Source organism: Strix uralensis, chromosome 1, assembly GCF_047716275.1.
Source record: "Strix uralensis isolate ZFMK-TIS-50842 chromosome 1, bStrUra1, whole genome shotgun sequence".
Classification (NCBI taxonomy): domain Eukaryota; kingdom Metazoa; phylum Chordata; class Aves; order Strigiformes; family Strigidae; genus Strix; species Strix uralensis.
In genome coordinates, this window is record NC_133972.1 from 55,542,388 (window position 1) to 55,564,816 (window position 22,429).

Below are 22,429 nucleotides of genomic sequence, written 5' to 3' on the forward strand. Positions count from 1 at the left end.
TCCTGTCTCTCAGCCATATGAGGATCTCAGTAATCTGCATGATCAGGGAAGGTGGCCTCTTCAAAAAGTGATGGCCAATCTACTCTAAAGGAAATTTCTCCACAGATCCAATCCAATAAATTTGTGCACAAAGACAACAAAGGAAAAACAACCAAACTGGTTCATTCTCTTCACCTTCTCCTCCTGTTACCAGATCTTAGTTGTCCTGCAACTTACTAATCAGACATAATTTATATCCAAGATAAGGAAGGTCATGGAGAGTGGTCTCAGACAATTATTTTTTTTATGCCACCCCTTATTCCTCACTCACACTATTTCTTCCTCTTTCCTAGAACCAGTTCAGGCATCAGAAATAGTTTCTGTGGGACTCGGGGGGAAGGGATAGTTACCTGCCACTGCAACAGAAAGGGCTCACCCAGGGACAGGCAAGCACCAGTAATGCTGCAAGCAAAGGTATAGAATGCACAACCAAAACACAGTAGCCATCTTAGATCAACATAAACTGTTCAGATGCTCCAGATTTCCTTTGCATTTTTCTTATCTTTAGGGCAGCAAGCGGCTCTAGTGGCTTCTAGTATGACTGAAAGCAAAAATGCTCAGTTCTTCCTGAACAACAGGCTTCACAGCTTATTACAGAAGCACACCATGCACTTTTTCTTTTCCTCACATGCATATCCAGTCAAACCGACTGCATGCAAAACAGCAAAGACATTGACAGGCTTGTTACAGCATCTGTTTCCAAACAACCACTAGTGAAGGGCTCCAAACCTGACTGAAGTCATACTGATGAGGACAATCTGATCCTGCCTTGCAGAGCACAGAAGTCTTCAACAGGTATTCTGGCACAAGATCAGTGCCATACACTGACCCTTGACTCTGAGGCAGCACAGCCAAACTCCTGAATACCAGCATATAGATTTGACCTTTGATAACAGCAAAGCAACGGTTATGTTGGTAAGCATAAATGCAGCTTCTACCCTTTTGACCTCAAGTACATGAATATCCTATGTGTTAGCAATAGTTTAAGTTTGGTCACAACAAGCACACACGATCAAAACAAAAGTGGTGGGTCAAAGCAGCGTTATGTCATTCCTTGCTCTCCCCCTGTGATGGGTCCGGAGGAAGATAGTAGATCACTTCACCCCACCACCCCCCTCCCCAGTCTGGCCCACAAGCAATTGTAAGGCATCTTTCTATCATGACTACTAGTATATATGGACACAGGGTAAACATCTTCTCACATCAATTTAAGCTACCTGAAGATTCACCCAAACCATGTGGCTGTAGATCTTCCCTTCTGAGCTCAAAGATACCTCAATGCCCCGAATCATTCTGTGTAGTAAACTGTTTTCTTGTTATTACAGCAGAGCTTAAAACTGTCCCTTCATATTCCAAACATGGAGAAAAACTATGGAGATCACTTCTGTTAATCAACTGATGTCAGTCTCACGAGTAGTCAATTAAGAAGGATTCCACTGTAATTAGTATAATAATTAGGTCTCTGCTACAAATGCCAACTTAAAATAGCTGCATAAGATTAAACAACAATTGCTTGGTGAAAATGTGATCTAATTTACTTTTAAAAATACGTGGGTTTGTAATTAACAGACTATCAAGAAACCTTGCTAATTATTAGACTTTTTATCTGGAACACTGGTTAGAAATGAGGTCAGCCACACCATCCTAAGCATTGTAGTCGACTGCTTTCCCCATGTTCAAATCAGACACTTCTAAGAGTATGTAAGGAATCTGTCCTTTTCTTGGAAAAGTCTTGCTTCTATATTCATGGACTTCCAGCACCAAATTACTTGCAATTCCTGGAAAATTTTCACCTGCTATGCTTGTTCAGTGAACAGTGGTAGGGAGGTGGAGGACACATAGGGCATTTGACCCAGAAGTCTAACACTATTAGTACTAGAGATCACGACAACACTAGAGGAAATGGAGAATGATTTACTGTCCTATTACCAGAAGACTGAAAAGAAATTAGGTTTGTATTTTAAATCACTGTGGAAAACAGACAGACAGAGATGAAGAAGTTAATGAGACTGGCTCAAGACATGCTGGGGAGAGTAACGTACACAACCTAGGAACCCCGGGAATCAGGGAAACTCTAGTATTTAACACAAACTACATAGTATAGTTCACAAACAGAATTAACACCTCAATCTTCCCAGGCACAAGCCCTGTTTGGACTGTCATGCTTTAACCCCAGCCAGCAACTAAGCACCACACAGCCACTTGGTCACTCCCCCCACCTCCCAGTGGGCTGCGGAGGAGAATCAGGAAAAAAACCCCCACAACTTGTGGGTTGAGATAAGAACAGTTTAATAACTAAAACATAGTAATAACAATAATAAAATAGAATAATTGTAATAAAAGGAATGCAATAAAAATAGCAAGAGAAATAAAACCCAAGAAAGGACAAGTGATGCACAATGGAACTGCTCACCACCTGCTGACCCATGCTGAGCAGTGATCCAGCCCCCCCAGCCAACTCCCCCCCCCGTTTATATACTGGGCATTCATGTTCTATGGTATGGAATACCCCCTTGGGCTAGTTTGGGTCAGCTGTCCTGGCCATGCTCCCTCCCAGCTTCTTGTGCACCTGGCAGAGCATGGGAAACTGAAAAAATCCTTAATTAGATAAGCACTACCTAGCAACGGCTAAACATCAGTGCATTATCAACATTATTCTCACACTAAATCCAAAACACAGCACTGTACCAGCTACTAGGATGAAAATTAACTCTATCCCAGCCAAACCCAGGACACTACCTAAAAAACACTGAAGTGACTTTGCTGCTTTCCAAATCGCCACTACACTCATCCATTCAGAACAGGACTCAGTATCGGTTTGAAATATTTTGTTTAGGAATTGCTAACAGCTCAGTACTAGCAGAAGGAGCTATTCCACCTCCTCAGTATTGGTAACAGCCATAAAAATTTCCCATCTTTTCCTCTGTAATCACTTCGGCTCTCATGGAACTCCTCAGCCTATGCAGCCCTGTAACCAGAGGGGAGTTACTCTTAGGCAAGTCTTCTGCAGTGAGCTACATCAGCTCACAGACATGTAAAGACCATAGCAAGTTCTAGGAAAACAGTGGAACTGCCTCTTTTCAATACTACCACAGTTAAACCAGCTCAGCCCATCTCATGTGACTGCCACACAGCCACATTTCACAAGATTCCAGACTTAACTGCAAACCTGCCAAAGTCCCCCTTCCTTACCACAGCCCACTGTTCCAGCTGCATCATTATAATTTGTGAGACTGCAATGCATCAAAACGATTTCAGTGATCTGTAGTAGACAGAACATAGTTTAATAACTAAATAAATTCCCCCTAAAAAAAGGATTCTAATGAACACATTAAGATGCTTTTAATGTATTACTTAAGCAGTCCAGGGCATGACCTCCACCCTGAAATCAGACTGCTAACACAAAATGAACTAAGATTTGATACAGTTTACAAGAATACAGCTTTCAGGATACAGTCTCAGAGGAAAGAGAAGAACCTTTAGAATAGCCTTTCATTATCAGAGGTTTCAGCTATAAAGCCATTTAGGAGAGCCCAAATAAATCTTTATAGAAAAATTATTTTCCCCTTGTATGGGGAAAATGGAAGTGAAACTTCAAGATCATTTCATCAGTTGACTAGTAATAAAATTGTATCAAGTTCCCATGTTAAAAAAACAGACGCAGTAGCTTGCTTAAACATTACTGTGCACCAGCAATACTGCATAACAACTCAAATAATTTTGGTTGGCAGAAGCTGTACAACTGGATTCCAGCATTTTTTATTAGTTACAGGGACTTGATACTACTGTTAACAGTACTGAGCACTGATTAAAAAAAGCAGCATCATTTGAATAACAAGTAACATGGTAGTCCCACTTCACAGCAACCGAATTTCTATTCTGTTTCACTACTCTTCTGAACAATAGTAATACGCAGATGCACAAAGGGTTGCGTGTTCCAACACAGACAGGTTGCCTCAACTATTCCAGTTATATACAGTAGAATATCATAAACAGCACTGGGTGAAGTTAACAGGTAAGTTATATTTAGATAGAAAATTCTGAGAGAAATGTAGTTATGTCAACTTCGGAAAAAAATTTAATCTACCACTTCTTCCATAGGAGTTGTTCCTCAGACCAGGTTTTCAAATGATCCTCATTAAACCATTCCTTTTCCTTTACAGTTAAAGCATATCTCAATTTGGATCCATTAATCAACTCAGCAGTAGTACAGAATCAAGACAGGTAAGGCAGAGAAAAACACCAGGCAAGGGAATAAAGCTGTAACAAAGTCTGAGAAGCATCTCTCTCTCTCTCTCTCCAGTATTAAGTCTACTGAAGGCTTCAAAACATCCCCTTCCACAGGCCAGACTGCACAAACTGCAGAGATCAACAGCCTCCCAGATCTACATATGCTCAAAGATTCTGAAGAAGAAACAAGTCTAAGAACAGGATTTGGCTTCTTTTGTTAAAAAGCATTAGGAACAGATCTCGAAAACAGTATCTAGAGCTACTATTTCTCCTCTCAGAACTTGCAGTAAGACCCTAAAACTTAACATTACCTGGAGCTTGAAGGTCAGATCTCTAAACACCAAATTGTGCAACTACTCAAGTCCAAACTGGTTGACTGGACTAATCCAAATGCTAGACATTACTAGTAACCAAACTCTTCACAGAATACAGAAACATTTTTGGAAACTAACTGCAAGACAAGTGTGGATTTTATCACAGTGTCACTTTGTCTAACACCATCTCAAGAGGAAGCCCACGAGCATCCCTACTGAAGACAGTAAGAACAGCACAAAAACCACAGCCATACTTCCACAGCTGTTCTCTCCCTGAGTCACAGGATAGCAGAGACTGGGAGTGCAAGCCACCTTTTTAGTCTTTGTGTTTGTTTAGTAGTCTGGTAATTTTTTCTATGAACTTTTTAGTCCAGTGTGCACTATGCAACTCAATGTTAATAAAGAAGTTTGAGAGATAGCCAACACATACGCAACTTTATTTTTGGTTGGGGAAAAATGAAAGTTAACAAAAATTAATAATAGTAAAAAAGATAAATCAGTGAGTGAATGATAGGGTTTACATGGGGTCTGTAACACACAAAACTACAACTGTACCTTCCCAGAAGATTACTTCATTTACAGCATTGTCAGGTTTAACTACCTCTTCTGTACAGTTTCATTATCTCAAGCATTCACATTTAAATAGTAATAGAACTTGATTGATATTTATACTGAACATTATACAGTATTCAAGTTATGTGGGGACAGCAAAACATCAAAACCATTACTAAGAAAACCAAGTATCAACATTTGCAAATGTGTTCATTCATGAGTTAAGGCTCAGCAGATCATGTCAGACAACAAAAAAGAAGTTTGCCATAACAACCTAAACAATCTAAGCACCTTTAAGTCACATGTGCATTCCATATGAAAAGCTCATGTATGACAATTAAGTTTAAAAATTCAAACTAAAGGAGCTTCCAGAGCATCACCTTAAACTATCAAGCTTATTTCTGATTTCAAAAAATAAACAAACAAAAAAACCCCTTTGAGCATTATCCACTTCAGTGCTACAGGGAAGAGTCTGTAGAAAAAGCACAGAGTGAATCATAGTAACAACTAAAAGCTAGTCTGCTGAACAAGCACACTTTTGTAGACACCACAATATCTGCATTTTAAGTACTTTATTCCTCTGTATAACACACAATGGAAATAAACTGTATAGTGATGAGCAGAAACGTGCACTGCACAAAGATGTACAGGCTGGCAAAGAGTATACCCAACCTTGCCTCTGAATAACTGTCACATTGTCAATGGTAGCAAAGTTCCCATCTCATATTCCTCCAAATTACAACTCCTGTCATAAGAAAAAAAACAACCAACAAATTGCTCTTTGTAACTCTTAGTAAGAGAAGAGGCTTTGCCATGTACCAAGACAGCAAGGTATCAAGAGAGTTGCTAAGACATTTCAGAAAACTAAAGTACCCCCCCTCAAAAGTACAAACGCTTGAAAAGACACTCAAGAATTATCCTGCATAAGGCATCTAGTAAAGAAGAAATCTACTTAGCAATTAGTATAGAACTAAGTTTTGTCAAAATATGTTCATGAGAACACAAGTAAAACCTACCAATACATTTCAACTAAACTGGCTTAGCTTCTGTATTCACAACACACAACAGATCAGAATTTCAGGTCTGATGTTACAAAGGTGGAAAAGTGCTGCTTCAGCAGTGACAGGTGCAATACTGAATAACTTAAAATAGATTTTCCAAAGATTACACCACTGCGATGAGCTTATGTATGTATTTCCTGCTGCAGGTGTCAGTCTTCAGTTTGTAAATCTACAGATTTAGACATTTTTCTTGGCTTAGAATAAACATTGCTACATTTGAATGCACAAGGATGCTACCCTAGAGCAGAGACCTATATTAGGCTGAAAGGCTCAGACTAAATACCAACTTAAAAGTTTCCTGATCAGTAAAAACGTGTTTTGAATGACAAAGTGCTATATACACTATGAGTCAGGCGCCAAAACATTATTCTTTATAGGTCAGCTATTCTTGGTGTCTTGTAATCTCAGTGCTTATTTAGCTTGCCTTTAAAAACACAAGACTGACTAGCATTTCAAATTTACGACCTTTTATGTGCAATTAAGGCTGGTATAAACACTGAACAACTAAGGTAAAAGACAATAAAGCCATATGGAGGAGAGAAGGAAAGGAGTAACAGAGGTGAATGGGAAAGGTTTACTATAAGGACAAGCATTTCCTTAATGCTTCCAAGGTCAATGCATTTTAAGTGTCATTCTTACTCCCTCTGTTCACACAGTGAGAGTTAAGTGTCTGACTGAGACAAAACCAGGACTACTGGCTACTGAATGTGATTTACAAGGAGACAGCGTCAGTTAGTTCAGGCCACACAGTCAATTTTAGCCCAGCCAAGTTTTTTTGTTTTGGTCCACACCTCCCCCCGCCATGAAGCGGTATTTTAATACCTTTCACTCACACAGCATTCAGGTCAGTTTATGATTTTTTTTTTTTTTAAAAAAAACACAACCAAACAAAACCAAAACCCAACCCCAACACAAAACCCTCTCACATTTCCATCATTCCTTAGGATTCTACTCTTCATGTCTACTGCATCAGTAAAAGCCTCTACCTGCAACATAAATTAAGTACACCTGATCTCTCAAGGAACAGATACATGTTAGTTCCTCCACCTGTCATAAGCAGAACAGTTGAACCCCATCATGACAGTCAAAACAGAGCTGCCTGCTTCTCCATTACATGCGCAACTGCAGACTGTTACTGATTATTAATGGGCAATTTCTGGCTGCATAGGAATAAAGTTACAGCAGTATTAATATCCATGATTTAATTGCCTATATATCTATTAATATATTGAAGTGCAACAGACATTTTAGAGACTGCTTTGTGCCCTTCCCAAACACTGAGTCCAAGAATATAGCCCACATATCAGCAGAGAAACCCATTTATAGGACTTCAGAAAATACCCTATTATGCTAGACATCCTACCTCTTCCTCTCAACCACCTAGTGCCATGTAAAATACCAGAGGTTGCAAGTGAGATTTTGTACTTTGCATGAATTCATCATGTCCCTTCTGTGCAAGGACTGTTTTAGCTATAGAGCCATTATAAAAGACATCATATCTTGAAAAACATCAACTTGACAATGCATACATTCTTAGAACAAAATTCAGAGTTGTTAATCTTTTAAATCACCAATCAGTGTCTCAGTTTCATACCACTTACCACATTAAATGGTTTGATCATTCTATACAACTTCTGAGTTTTTCCCCTATGCTGAAAACAAAGGACCAAACAGTAACCGATGAACAGAAAGCAAAATCAACATTATAATGCAAAGTGAGAAAAACCAGGGATAAACATAAAATGTGTTGTTAACAAGAAATTCTAGCAGAGATTACAAAGTACTTGCCACAGTTTGCTATCACAAAGGTCTCTATGGTACTTAGGATCACACTTAAGCCCCAATGTTGAGGGGGTAGGCTGCTTCTCTTAGGTTTATCAACACATCGCTGAAATATGGCAAGAAAGGTCTTCAAGACTAACACTTCAGAGCTTTTTCTAGTAATAGGTTGAAGACACCTAAAAGGTTTTTCAAATCTTTCTCTTTTACATCTTTGGGTATTTCTGACAGCACACTTTTTCTGATAACTACTTGAAGTTCTCAAATACACGGTATTGTATGGCTTTTTCCTTAACTAGGTTTTATTCCTTTCCCAACTGCTAAGTTAAGGGGAACTACCCAATGAAGCACTGTTAGCTATCCACAAGACAATATATTCCTACTTCCTCCACCTATTCAGTATTATGACAAAGATTTGATCAGGTAGAGTCAGTTCAGGAACTGTAAGCCAAAGATGATGTTCTCTTCCTCCCTGGAAATGATACCGCTGCCAAAAGCTAGCTTAGGACCTCAAATTCCAATTCCACCTGTGCATACAGTGCGCCATCTGCTCAAGTGGTGGTCTGATTTCCTTCAAATCCTCAGCAATACATACTGTCTACCGTTCTCAGCTAATGTAATTCATATTTAACACACGTGAAAGAATGAAGTAAACAATTCAGAGTACACATCTTAGCTACAATTTAGCTCTACAACCATCTGAAGAGAAATGACACCGCAGCCTAACACATACATGCATACTCACTCTCCCTGTTAATGGTGAGAATAAATCACAAAAACAAGACAAACATCCAGTATAAACATAGAAGTGAACTGTACATACACTCCTCACCAGAGTGCAAGACAGTCTGGGATAAGAGAATCTCTCCAGCAAATTCATTGCTAGGTCTTCCCCTTTCCTACTAACTAAAAAAAAGTGCTTCTTATCCAGCGTCCTCTTGAGGTCAAGTCAAGTAAGAGGTCAAACTTACATTGCTGGGAGACAGGACAATGATATTCATATGAAAAGACTAATATTGGAAAACATTCAAATTATTTTTTTCTAGAAAATTTTATCAGGGAAATTACAATTTAATACAATCCAAAGATGTCAAGTAACTCTGTAATTTGAAAAATTAAAAGAAGTGAGGTCAGTCAACCACTGGATACAACATTCAAAAATAATCAGGTTACTAAATCATGAACCTTCTTTACCTGCTGAAATGAATCTATAATGAACAAATCTAGGGTTTTGTTTTACAGGTTTGATTTTTTGATAGGCTCTCATTTAGCAACAGGAATATCCATTAATGTTTTTCCTATCGCTTCCAGATGGCTTTGGAACTTCATACTATCCTGCCATACAACAACAAAACTGTTCTCCTCTTACTGGACTGGTCATGCAACATACCCGTGACATTAACACAAAATTATAGCTAACAGACAGTTTGCGGTACACCTTCCTCAGTTACATAAACTTCTTAGGAATATCTCAGAGCTTCTCTTCATTCACCAGCTTCTCCCAGATTTTATTCACCCTAAGGTTTTGTCTTTAGGACATTCTGTAGCCCACACTCCAACTACCTAAAAGCCAGCTAAAGTTTCCAAAGACAACATTTAACATCTACCAGCTCAAGGTCTTTCTACAGTAAAAATATAAATGCTATGGAAAACGAGGCAAGACCTAAGGGTTAATGCATTACTTGCAACAACTTCCTCCAATAAAGCTCTGACGATCATCAAAAAAAACTCACCACTTTCTGTTCCAGCCCAAGACATGCCTACTTTGTTTTCAATATTTAGCTACCATTAAGCAAATTTCTAAACATGTTCTCAAGACAAGACACCTCAGAGGAAATACCTCTCCTTCAGAGGAAGGCTGAGAGAATGAACATGCAACAGAAAGTTCTGTTAGTCATCCTACAGCTCTGGTGAAGATTCTTTTCAGACAGAGGTACTTTGTAAACACACGTGTTTCACTGATTTCCCACACATACTTTTTTCACACTGAACAAACCTTACATTACTGACAAAATAAGGGAAGCTGGCTTACTTCAATTTTGGTAGCTCAAGTTCTTTCCCCCCATACAAACTTCAAGAAAATAAAGTCCTGCCTATTGACTTGAAGTTTGTGGAAATTCTAACTCAATGAAATACATCAGTTGCCCAAGATGGACTATGAATATTAAACTACCTTTATTTCTAACATTTAAACAGTCTCATATAGTACTTGGCCTACTTTAAGACACAGCATCTTCATCAGAAAGCAGAGCTAGTGCACTAATATTAATCATAACTTTCTTCTAATAAAACAGAAGATAAATAGCAAGAGAAGGGCAAACAAGGTCATCATGTTTGACAAAGAATACAAGAGTAAAAAAAAAAAAGAATTGTTGAGAAACAGAAGAGAGTACATAAATTTATCCATAAGCATCTGAAGGATGCAACAGCTTTGCAGAAGTAACCCACTTAAAGGATTCCAGTAACTATACAAAACACAAAAAATGTGCAGCGCTCAAACTCAAGCTGTCTCTCACCTGTAGCCTTGGTCCTGAACTTTGCATTAAAGGCACTCTGGTTTAATATCAGCTCTTTTCTGAGATATATCTAGGTTATTGAATTGTAAATACTATAAATCAGATCACAATACTGTAAAAATATTCTTCCTGAAGTCAGTTCCTATTTTCTGCCACCCTTTTCAGAGTTCTTTTTCCTGTACTTTAAGTAGTGAAACAAATCAAGTATCAAAAAACCACACAGGACATATCCTGCTGAAATACTAATACGGGATTGGAGGCGAGGTGTAAATTTACCACAGTTAAAAGCGACATTTCTCAAACAAAAACATAAAGGCACAGGGGAAAACAGGAATACCATTTTAGCACCACTGCTTGAAAGAAACTTAAGAAGGAATGTAAAGTCTTTCCATACCTATGTCGAGAAAGGCATTTTGGGTGAGACTCATTACAGATCAACAGAGTCTGGCAAAGCAACCTGCATCCTTCTGCCCTTTCTAAAACAAGTTCTGCATCTTTAACCCACAATCATTACACTATCATAGGAACACAGCCTTGCACAAAATCCTCAAGTTTTGAAAAGGAAAATCTGGAAACTGAAGACTATGCAGAATTCAACTTTCCATGCTAATACCTTCCTAGCAGCCATGCTTCAAGTTGGACATCTGATCAATGAAGAATCTGAAGACTCACCTTTCTTTACTGAGAGGGTGGTCAAACACTGGAATTGGCTCCCTAGAGAGGTGGTCAATGCCCCAAACCTGTCAGTGTTTAGGAGGCATTTGGACAATGCCCTTAACATGCTTTAATTTGGTCAGCCCTGAACTGGTCGGGCAGTTGGACCAGACGATCATTGTAGGTCCCTTCCAACTGAAATAGTCTATTCTGTTCTATTCTACTATAGCCCTCCAAATTATAACAGAAAAGGGACAGTAAAATGAAATTTATATATAGGGGAGCCTTTGCTACAAATCTCTCTCCTCAAATGTAAGCTTGTTAAGTCTTCCAGGCAGGCTACAAGATCTGTAATTAATTTCTTTTTACAAGTAGGAAGGAACAACCTTGAAGTCAAGAAATTGGTACAACAGTATGAATGTGAACGGATGTTGGAAAGCAATCCTTTCCAACAACACCCTCTTGAAAGCTTCCAATTCAAAAAGCATAAAAAATTCTTAACTCCTGATTAAATATAAAGGAAACAAATCTTTAAGAGTGGTACTTAAACCTTAAGAGGATAGTTTCCTCTCTCTCTCAAACTACCTGTGCTTGAAGAGATTGACAGACCAGTAAGTTTTCAAACTTTGATTCCATTCTCAATTCATGAAATTTACCTTCATCTATTTGTTTAACCAGAAAGATCCCCCCAGAACAGGGTCAGTCCTTGAATGTACTTACAGCTGAATACACAGAAATACACATATGCTGGTGAAGAGCGAGCAGAGTGTATGTAAAGGCTCATTAAACCGAAAGAGGATATATACGGATACAAAAGCAGCAGCCTGCATTTTTATTCTGATGCATTAGTCATTTGATGCATTCCTTGATATTAAAGCCAGTTTTTCCTCTTACAAGTAGGAAGTGGAAACGAAGTGGAAAAAGACCAAGCAATTTATTACATATACCTAAAGCCAGTGAATTACACTATTCTGTTCTAGGAGAGCAGACTCCCACACAAATACACACACACATTCCTTTAAAACAAAGACTTGAAAAAGTAATGTATTAACTTACATGTATTCAAAACTCACATTGAATACTCTTTACGAATCTATATTGAAATAATTGCATATACATTTCTGAGGAATATGATCATATAATTATGGTACAATTATTGAGACAGTGACAAGCAAAGTGGTCTACTCAAAGAAAACATTAGCAGATTTAAGGGCTTGCCACACTGCACTTTTTTTTCTACCTGAAACCAATTACTATTAGGCAGGTTCCTGTGAACAACTTAAGTTTTACTGGAATAAAATACAGGATGTTAGCTATTAAAACGAGAAAGAAAAAAGCCACATCACCCTGATCCTCAAAACATTAAGGTTACTGAATTATTGCCCCTTCCCATTACTAATGTTATTAATGTTTTACTGCATACAATTAATCCTTTGCTGAAATCCATTATATGATAGATCAAATCTGAAAAACAGTCAGGAAGATAACCTTATGGGGCTCCTCAAGACAAGCTGTGAAAACTCCCAGCAGGTAAAGTCTTTCCATACAAGCCTGGCCTTAAAATGACTTACAGTTTACCCTGACATAAGCTCCTCTCCTTTAACTCCAAAACCTTGCCAGTTGTATTCCTTCTTGTGCTATTATACTGCTAACAAAGTTATCTTTGTGGGTTTTTTCCCCCCAGTCTTAATGTAAACAATAAGAAAGATTTTTAATCTCTTCCAATGGTTAACCATCCTCATTGTAAGTAAGTGAGCGCTAAGGAAGTCTAACCTTTTTAATTGGTCTCACTGTAGTTAACTCTGCTATGCATAAAGCCACCAAGGTTACACGCCTTCTCTTTGTGCAATTACTGGGAAGTCAAGAAAGGGTTAAAAATAATTTGACTATGCATACAAACTAATTCCTTAAGACTGGTCTAAACTTAGCTTTTCTGGAACAACTTTTTTAGGAGGAATTAAATTGCTTTTATATACAACTCATATAGATGATAAACAGAAAAATAACATCCTCCACCACCTGAACACAGATGTCTTGACTTGAAATTCGTCCAAAATGAGTTTGCTAATTCATACCCTCCATCATTTCAAAACAGAATTTAGACCTCCTGGAGAAGCCTCTGACCTGCACAAGGTACTGAGGGTCAACCAACTCTTCTCACTATTTTCCAGAACCTTAAACATTTTCAACATTAAGAGTATGACACGTACACCTTCACCATTGTTACATGTTTAACTGACACCATATACAGAACTAACATCACATTATCAAACCACTTCCATGGTAGTCCCATGCTCACAACTTCAAGTTAGTACCCAACTTCTCCATGGTGAAAAAACAGGCCATCTACCATGATTCCTAAATTTTCACACACAACTGCTAGCCTCCAGGAAGTTGACAAATCTCACAGGTGTAATCTATACTTCTATTTTCTAAATTAACGTGGTTAGTTTTGCCTCTTCTGATTTCAAATTGGGATGGGCAATCTCATTCCAGCCTCAAACAAATTCCACCGATCTGTAATATAAGTCTACGCCACCACTATCCCTCTGACTTCAAAAGGAAAACAGTGTTGGTGCAGGTGGGTTTCATACCACTGAATTAACCAGTTTCTTTAGGTAGTTGGAGGCAGCACATAAATTGCTCACTATAGAAGCTACTTCTCACCATCAGCCAGACGTCCTAACTTGCATGCACATTTAGGTGCACAGAGTAACTTCCAACATTAAACACAACAGAACTCAAAGCTTTGGTGTAACTGAAGGTAAAATATCCAGTAAGCTGCTGCTATTACTAAATAGTTGGGAGCTGGGCATAAAGGGGGGACAGGAAAAGAAATCAAATACCTTTCATCACCTGAATATTTTGATATGGTATGGGAGTGTTCTTATACTTGGAAGTTGGCCATTTGTGGTGAACTGTCACTTTTTTTTTCTTTCAAAATTCTCTACGATCTCGGATCATTTTCACACAGGTGTATCTGAAGTAAGTTACTAAGCTCAATACCAAACTAAAAGGTAAAATTAAGGCCATTATACAAACTCACAGAAAAATTTCTTCCAGCTCTGAGGTGTTTGATGCTTTAGACAAAATTACAACAAACCCTGGTTTCTCTCCTATCATATTACCAAACACATATGCTCTTAGGAATCTAATCTAAGAGTTAAATGTCTTTAAAACTAAGCACAAAAAAGGTTAGACTGGTATATAGAATTAATGTCTCCTACTATAAGCGAGCACAAAAGCTTGACAGAGGGGAACATGACAAACAGGAAGCAACACTTCTAGTTTGCAGGTCTTCTGAATCAAAGAGCATATATAAAAAGCCCTGTTTCTACTCTCTCCATTTACTTCAAGATCCTTTAACGTTTCAGCTCTCCTGCACTAAGACACCACTAAACGAGTTCAGCTCATCTGTTTTAAGACTATATTTGACTTCTACAACTGTGGGGGGAGGGGGCAGCACATAACACACACACAGATTCTCTTGTTAGTAAGCTAAAAACTTTATAGGGACTTCCCCAACTCTACATAAAAAAAAAAAATCCTGACTTGAAACTGGTGATTCAGCTACAGTATCTGCTGTAACTTTAACATTCACATAATTCCGATTATTCTGATTGTCCCTACAAGATCCTAAAACACATAGTATCAGTGAATCGTGCATCAGCAAGGTAGTGGTTATTTTATGAGTACTTAGACACCATGTACACAGTTGTTTAATTAGCAGAAAATACATACTTTTATGGAAGCACATACAGAATGCAGTTTCTTAAGCTGGCAAGAAGGTAATGAACAAAAAGACTACAGGACCTTTAGTGAAATTTACATAGGTAATTCAAGACCATTCATACACTGACTCAGTGCACCTCAGCTATACATTTACTTCACACATTTTCAAATTCATCATGGCTTAGACTGTGACATATGGGTCCCTTCTTACATATTCCTTACCAGCTTTTTCCCTCGATACAGTAAAAACAGCTGTTTCAGCAGCAAGAGAATCTGGATACGGTAGCTTCCCAATGCCTCCAACAGGGATTTGGGAAGAGAAAAGCATATTTTCTGTGCAGGTACTTCTTGGAAGAGATCTACGGTAGCTGTGCTCAAGGCAGTTTTATAGAGAGGATGTGATCCATGAGCGTACCCAAACTGGGTAACTGAGAAATTAACCAAGTAATGCTTTGCTAAATTAAGACACATCCTATTAGAGAATATGTTTAAAGTGTTCCAAAGCATGTCAATGAACATTAGGTTATCTTCAGCAGGTCTTCCATAGCATTTAGCAAATACTGACAGGTCATGCTAATATTAGGAGAAAAAAACCCTATGTTTAATAATGAAATTTTACCAAACAAGCTTTTCTTAAACATCCCCAAAACCAGGGCAGGAAAGATTAACTACAACCAGGGATTTAAAGAGATCAAAAGCACAATTTAAACTATTCCAGCAGTTTGCTTAAACACCAGGTAACAGAGCATGACAGTATCTTCAGATGACAACTGTACATACAGACTTGATTCCACCTTCTGTGCAACCTGTGAGTTACATCGTAACAGGTGCACAAAGGAAAAGGTAAGAACCGAATGAACAGCACATCTTATAATTTCAGACTCTGGGTGTTTAATTCTTCTATCTGCTATTAGCAACACTAACTAAAATTAGAAAGCAAGCTCGAATTTTAAACTCTGAACTTTAAGAACAGAACTTCACATAGCGCACCAGTCTGGCAGAAATCTAGTAGGACAAGAAAATTCCAGAGTCAAGATGAAGGCAAAGATTAACCATGGGACCATGATCTCAGTCAGAAGAAGGAGTTAAGAGTAACACAATAAAGCAACAGGACTTCTCACTACTTGATACTCTCTCTCCCATCTCAACACCAAGGACAGAGACACCGGGATTTAGAAAAGTTTACCTGATGGAAAATGTGCATCTAACCTATACAAACTTGAACATGCACAAGATTAAATGGAAATATAACATCCACAACCTTACTATGTCCATAGTAATATTGGTATTTACATCAGGATAACAAACTCAAGAAAAAAGCTGAACAAAAAACCCTCAAACCCATGATAATTCCCATACCCATAAGACTGTTACTAACTCTGGAACTGTCATCAACATAGTCATACTTTCTTATTTAGAGAATTAATTTCTCTGTTGTATACTAGGGCACTTAACTATAAGTATGTCTGCTCACACACTAATCTTTGTTGAGGCACTACTTCAGCTAAGAAGTTCACACTTCCTGATATTTTTAATATTTCTTATAGATGTTGATATGAGGTGCTTCAAACATATCGTTTTGTTCTTTTTTTGACCCTGTTGTGAGTTTTTTAACAAAAAGAATTTTCCACTAGGATTATAAATAATTTTTTAAAAGTATCAAGAAACACTAAGTTTCTATTTTTTAATCTAAGAGAATTTAGAGGCTGAGGATGTGGCCTGTGTCCTATCTCCTTTCCTTTCAGAGAAATGCAGGGAACACAAGTGTAGTTTTCCTTAGTTTGGTTGAAGGCCAGCAAATATAGGATGCCTGTAAAGCTATGCATGCTTTTTCTCTGAAACATAAATTACTGAACATGTTCAAAAAGCTTCATTCTGTCTTATCTGTCTTATTTTTTCAGTAAAGCATTTTATCTCAAATAACTGAAGTTAACTCTGCTCTGCTTTTCCAGCTGTCTCCTTTCAGTCTAGAATCTGAATTTCCAGTTAAAGAAAAGCAATACCCCCCCCAACCCACAAAACAGGCCACACGAAGTAACACCTTTGAAAGAAATCCTTCATAAAGGAGAAACAAATCCAATCCATCTACTTTATTCAGGCAGTTATGAATTAAAATGGACCTGTTAGCCAAATCTGCATCACTATATTATTTAAACAGTGGTCTGCTGCCTGGTTCTTAAAATTACAGCACTGAGGATGCATTTTGCTAAAAACCAGGATTTTGAGATAATACAGGGGTTGTTTAGTATTGCGTAAGAAGTGTCATTACATTTTGAAGGTTTTTTTTTTCTTTTTTAGAGATGCGTATGTCTCCTGACAGTTTTTAGTTTCTTAGATTTAGCAACAGACTTGGCAACAGCCACAATGTGTTTACCCTAGAAACTTGGGAGCTAAACCAACTGTCAGAACACAGTATCAGTTGATAACTTCAAGTACCTCTGTTTGTGTGCCAAAGAGCTTTTCACTATAGTCTTCTAGCTCCAAACAAAACCACTAACTGAAGTTATGACTAAACTAAGCAGAAAATTAATGTTGTTAACAGAATTAACATTACTTTAAGGCCCTTAGTTACCACTTCTTTTTAAAAGAGTTACTATATCCCTCTTATCAACTGCGTATTTTAGAACTCAGACCAACTTAGCAAGTTTGTTTCTCCTTCAGAAGGCTCTTACAGTACATCACTGCTCAACTGAAGTTTCCAGTTGTAATAATGAAGATGTACTATTTTCCATATTTATTCTTTGTAGAAACAGGATGGGAGAAAGATAAGATGAAAGGGAAGCAAAATAGATTCCTTTTTGTGCATCAAAACACTAATTAGCCATTTAAATATCTTGTGACTTGATGCTTGAATATTAAATCTCTTTGATTGCATTTTTCCCTAGGGAAAGTTATTTAGTCAAGAGGAGAGCTCTTAACACCAAATATGTGTTCATTTAAAATTACATTTATGCAAAACTCAAGGCAATGTTAAAATTCTATTTATAAAATAGTTACAAATGCCTGTTCACAGCAGTTGAAGCCGCCCCCTCCCCTCAGATTCCTATGGACACTTTACCATCTGTTTGTAAAGAAATATATAATCCAAAAAATATATTATTTTCATAAGTATTAGGAAAATATCCTCTAACTCAAATCTTAAACTGCTACATAACACAAACAGCTCCTAACTGTCCCAAACCGTTCGTGGAAACAGAATGTAGTAGGGTATTAAACCCGTCAGGTTTGCCATAACTTTAGTCAACTACCATGTTTCTTTCTTGTCAACACCAATAAAAAACTGAAGAGAAGGCTTTTTGGGGCAACAAGAGGGAAGGAAGGAAATTTAGCAAGTCTGCAGAAACAAAAAGGGGTAAGAGTTTAACATCAACTATTTTATGTAAGAAGCTCCGAAAAGGATTTAGGAAGACACCTGTGTTTACTGATGGCAAACAAATTTCTCTTGGGCGTGTGTGTTTGTACACATACATTTAAAACAAAGGCATGAGCAAACTTTAACTGTGGAAAGCGTCTACTTGCAACTACAGCTCTGAATTTTAACCCTCAAAGCTAGATTTAGTAAAAAAAGCATCACATTAACCACAGAAACAAGTCTTATAATTAACGTCTAAAAATCTTCCCTTGCCCACGACTATGTTTCCTTAGCTAGGACATGTATCTCTGGGTTTATGGAGACTATATAGTTACCCCATGTCATTTCCTAGACTGAAAATGTGTAACTGCCAGGCAAACAGTAAAAGCACAAGACAGCAACCTCACATTTCTACATAAATGCATGCATGCACACTTGCTCACTTTAACTGAGAAATAAACTCAGCAAGCAAGCATCGTAACAAACATAAAATTTAAAATTCTGGTACAAGTGGAAATTAAGGATGATCTCTCATATTCAGAATCTACAGGTATCAATTCAGAATACATCTCTTGTGTTAGAAGAAACACAAGTATCTAAGCATAGCTATCTACTGCTTAAATACTACTACTAAACGAATACCGTGCCAAAGTTTTGAGCATCTTCACAAAAATAACCTCCAACAAAAACAAAACCATAAAAAACAAACAAAACAAAAACCCAAAACCCCGCCACCACTTCACAGTATCAATTTTAGTGGATGTTTAAAGCAACTTATGACTTGCACAGGACTTGGAAACACTGAATTATGTTAAGATGGTAAGCAGTTACACTAGAAAAGCCTCAGAGACAAGTTACTGAATGGAGACAAGAACATGCAAAGAGTACTACTCTTTAGAAATCATACAGCCTGAAGACATTTCATAAAAATTCAGAGTCGGTTAACTTAAAGCAATAGTGCCACAAAGAGAAGACTACATTTAAAGAAAACACATGTATTTTAAGTTCTAGAGAAGTAACTCGAACTACATCTAGAAATAAAAACAGGAACTTTACAGCCTGTCACCTTCGAAGGACAATGGAAGCCTGACAGCTAGCAAAACTAGAGACTAAGAAACTGTCATGCTTGTTCTTATCACGAAATTTCATGTTTACATTACTGTATTTCTACAGTTCTCTCGTATTTGCTGGGCTTAACGCACAAATGGGGAAAACTGATTATACTGAGGAAATAATTAAAGATCTGCAAACAGTGAAAATGACACCCCACTTCAGCAGGGGTCTTCAGCAATAACAGGTATTCAATGTCATACCTATCTTGAAACGTGCTGAGTGAATGATTAAGTGATACTGAAGTTCGAAAAGGTTTGAGTTTCATTCTCCACCGAGACAGCAAAACTGAGATAAGACTTTCGGCCTCCAAACTCGGATTTTCTTGCTCTGAGTAGTATTTCAGTACTGGCTTTTATATTTCCACGTAGCGAACATTACAATTTTACTTACACGCCTGTCTCTGTAGGCACTTCTAGGATTTTCAAATAAACCTAAATAGAAACCCCTCCCCTTACTATCGCTGGCAACAAAAAAGCCCCAGACGACACTGGCGACATAGAGCCAAGTTCATGCCGGAGCGAGCGGCTCCGCGGCAGCCCCGCGCTCCCACCGGGCTGGGGCGCGCAAGGTGCAGGCCAAGACCACGACGCTTCAGCCCCGCTCAGCGCCCCGGTTCCCACTTCCCGCCGAACCCGCGGCCCGCCCCGCCGTTGCTCCCCACTCCCCCACGAGGGTGGCCCGGGCCGGCGCGCGCTCCCGCGGCAGCAGCCACAACTTCCGAGCGCCCCCCGCGACGGCGGCCGGCTCGGCAGCGCCACCCGGTGGGGCAGGGCGGGCACGGCGCCGCCGAGGCCCGTCTCCCCGCCGCTGCCGCACAAGGCCCGGCCCAAGAACCAAGAGACAAAATGGCGGCCGCCCGCGGTATCACGTGACCCCCTTTGTGCCTTTCGGGGCCTGGCGAAAGGGCCGCCAGCTGCCACGGGCAGCGGGCTGGGAGGAGAGGGGGCCGTAGGAAGGCGCCAGGGAAAGGTGCGGTAAGGGGCCGCCGGGATCGGCACCTGCTCTCTCAGGTTCCCCCCCCCCCCCCCCCGGCGGGCGGGGAGAGCGGGGAGAAGATGGCGGCCATTTTGTGCTTGCGCAGAGGCGAAGGTGGGGGCCCCGGGTGCGGGGGGGATGGAGGGACCCGGCCGAGGGGGGGGGGGGGGGGGGGTCTCACGTACCGACTCCTCTTCCTTCTCCATGCCCGTGGGCATCTGCGGCACGGCCCGGTTAATGGAGGCATATTCGGCCAAGTCGGGCAGGTCCTCGCAGCGGAAGACGGGCAGCGGCTTGGACGCGTCCAGCGCCCGGGCCCGGAACGACAGTTTGCTCATGTTAGGCGGCGATGGCGGCTCCGGCTGGGGAGGGGGGGGCGACAGCAAGAGCGCTCCGAGCTGAGAGCCGGACCCCGCCGAGCGCTCTCATGGAGGGACCGGGGCTCCCCCGGCAGGGCGGGGCGCACTCCGACACGGGGCCCGGCGGCGCCGGCTGGCGCGGCTGGGCTGGGCGCTGGCTTCTCTCCTCCGCCGCTCCGGCTCCGCTCAATACGCCACGGCCAACATGGCGGACATTAAACCTCGACTGGCCGCCTCTTTCAGCCAACCCCAGCGCCACAGCCATTCCCACACTGCATCGCGCAGGGGCGCGGGCACAGCGCCGCCCGGGGGAGAGCGCGCGCAGCGCGGGCACGGGAGCGCGGGCTCGGGAGCGCGGGAGAGCTCGGAGCGGCCGGGCAGCGGGCACGGGGCACTGCCGGGGGGGGGGGCGCAGCTGCTCCCCGCGGGCCCCCGTCTCGCGTGGAGGAGGGGAAGAACCTTTTCCTCAGCGTGCGGGCGGGACCGCTCCGCTCGCCTGCCTCTGAGCTGCGCCGAGGAAGGAGCGCTCCACTCCCGTGGGGGTAAGGAGGTTCAGCCGGCCCCGAGCCCCCCCACCCCCGGAGGGGACGCGGTCCCGAGGTAGAGGGAGGAGCGCCCTTCCTTGACAGCCTCCCGGCTACGGGAAACCTGGGGAAGAGAAGCGGGGAAGTGCCGCCCCGACCTTCCCGGTCACTCGGGGGCCGGCCGGGCGCCGGACCGGAGGGGCAGCCTGCCCCGAGCGCTGAACTCACCCCGACCCGGACGGGCGGGTGGCGGCGCGGCCGCCCGGTTCCCTTCCAGCGCGGCCCCACCCCGAGCAACGGCCGGTGCGGCGCCCGGCGGGGGGCCCCGACCGCGGGGCGGCTGAGGGGCCGCGCGGGGCGAGGGGAGCTCTCCGCGCCTCAGGGCCCGGCCCGAGCCCCGGCAGCGGGCCCCGTCCCGGGCGTCCCGCGGCGCCTTCGGGGGCGAGGCAGCACCCCCTGCCCCCTCCGCAGCACCGGCCTGCCGGCTGCCTGCCTGCCTGCCTCCCTCCCTGCCGGCGCCGCGGAACCAAGTTCGCATTCGCGCTAAATGACGGAGAAACGCAGGCACCTCCCTGAAAAGGTGAAGAACCGTAAGAACCGGTCACTCCCCACAACAGCATTTCCAGACTGTTTCTCGGAGGCTTTCAGAAACTTGGTCCAGAAGTGCAGACACGTGAATTAGTTTAACCCTTGCTTGGATTTAAGTTATCGGTTACCGGTTCAAGGGAGTTCACTACAGGCAAAGGTCAGAACTAATTTGAGCATGTCTCATTAGGTGAGCTCGTTTACATCTCCATGATTTGATTAAATTGATGCAGTATTATGCTATAAGCAAGGGATAGGGAATTTAGAGTCTCGCTTGGCTCAGTAATGTCTCCACATGCCGTCCCAGGTCATCACAGCACAGCCATAAAAGTGTCAAAAAACTGCTTCTCCCAGGCCCTCGCTAGAGCTGTCTAGTTAAGGAACGTTTCATGTGCTTATGTATGTTACATTCTTGCATTGGTCATAATGTAATTTTAGTTCTATAGTTAAACCATAAATCACCTTCTTGAAGTTATGTTTACTTTCATTAAAAACTGAGAAAATTGTGTTTTGTTTGAATTTAAGTATCCCTCCACTTTTAAAGCAAAATATTGTCATTTTTTGCTGTTATATGTGAATCAGTAGACAGAACTTGTTCTTTATCACATATTACTCCTGGGAAATAGAACTTTCAGAAACAGGAC

General features: G+C 41.1%; 1 protein-coding gene across 7 annotated transcripts in view; it reads right to left on the reverse strand.

The window, feature by feature from the left end:
* EPC1 (enhancer of polycomb homolog 1) overlaps window positions 1-22,429 on the reverse strand; it is a 67,223-nt gene that overhangs the window by 29,796 nt on the left and 14,998 nt on the right. For 3 of the 7 annotated variants that reach the window (XM_074867475.1, XM_074867460.1, XM_074867450.1), the window contains exon 1: window positions 20,503-22,384. The exons of 1 other annotated variant lie outside the window; for it this stretch is intronic. In XM_074867475.1, coding sequence (XP_074723576.1) covers window positions 20,503-20,655 — 153 coding nt within the window. In that variant the 5' untranslated portion in view covers window positions 20,656-22,384. Of the gene's footprint in view, window positions 1-20,502; window positions 22,387-22,429 lie in introns of those variants that run through there. 3 more of the 7 variants (XR_012628824.1, XR_012628822.1, XM_074867469.1) reach the window with 3 other exon arrangements.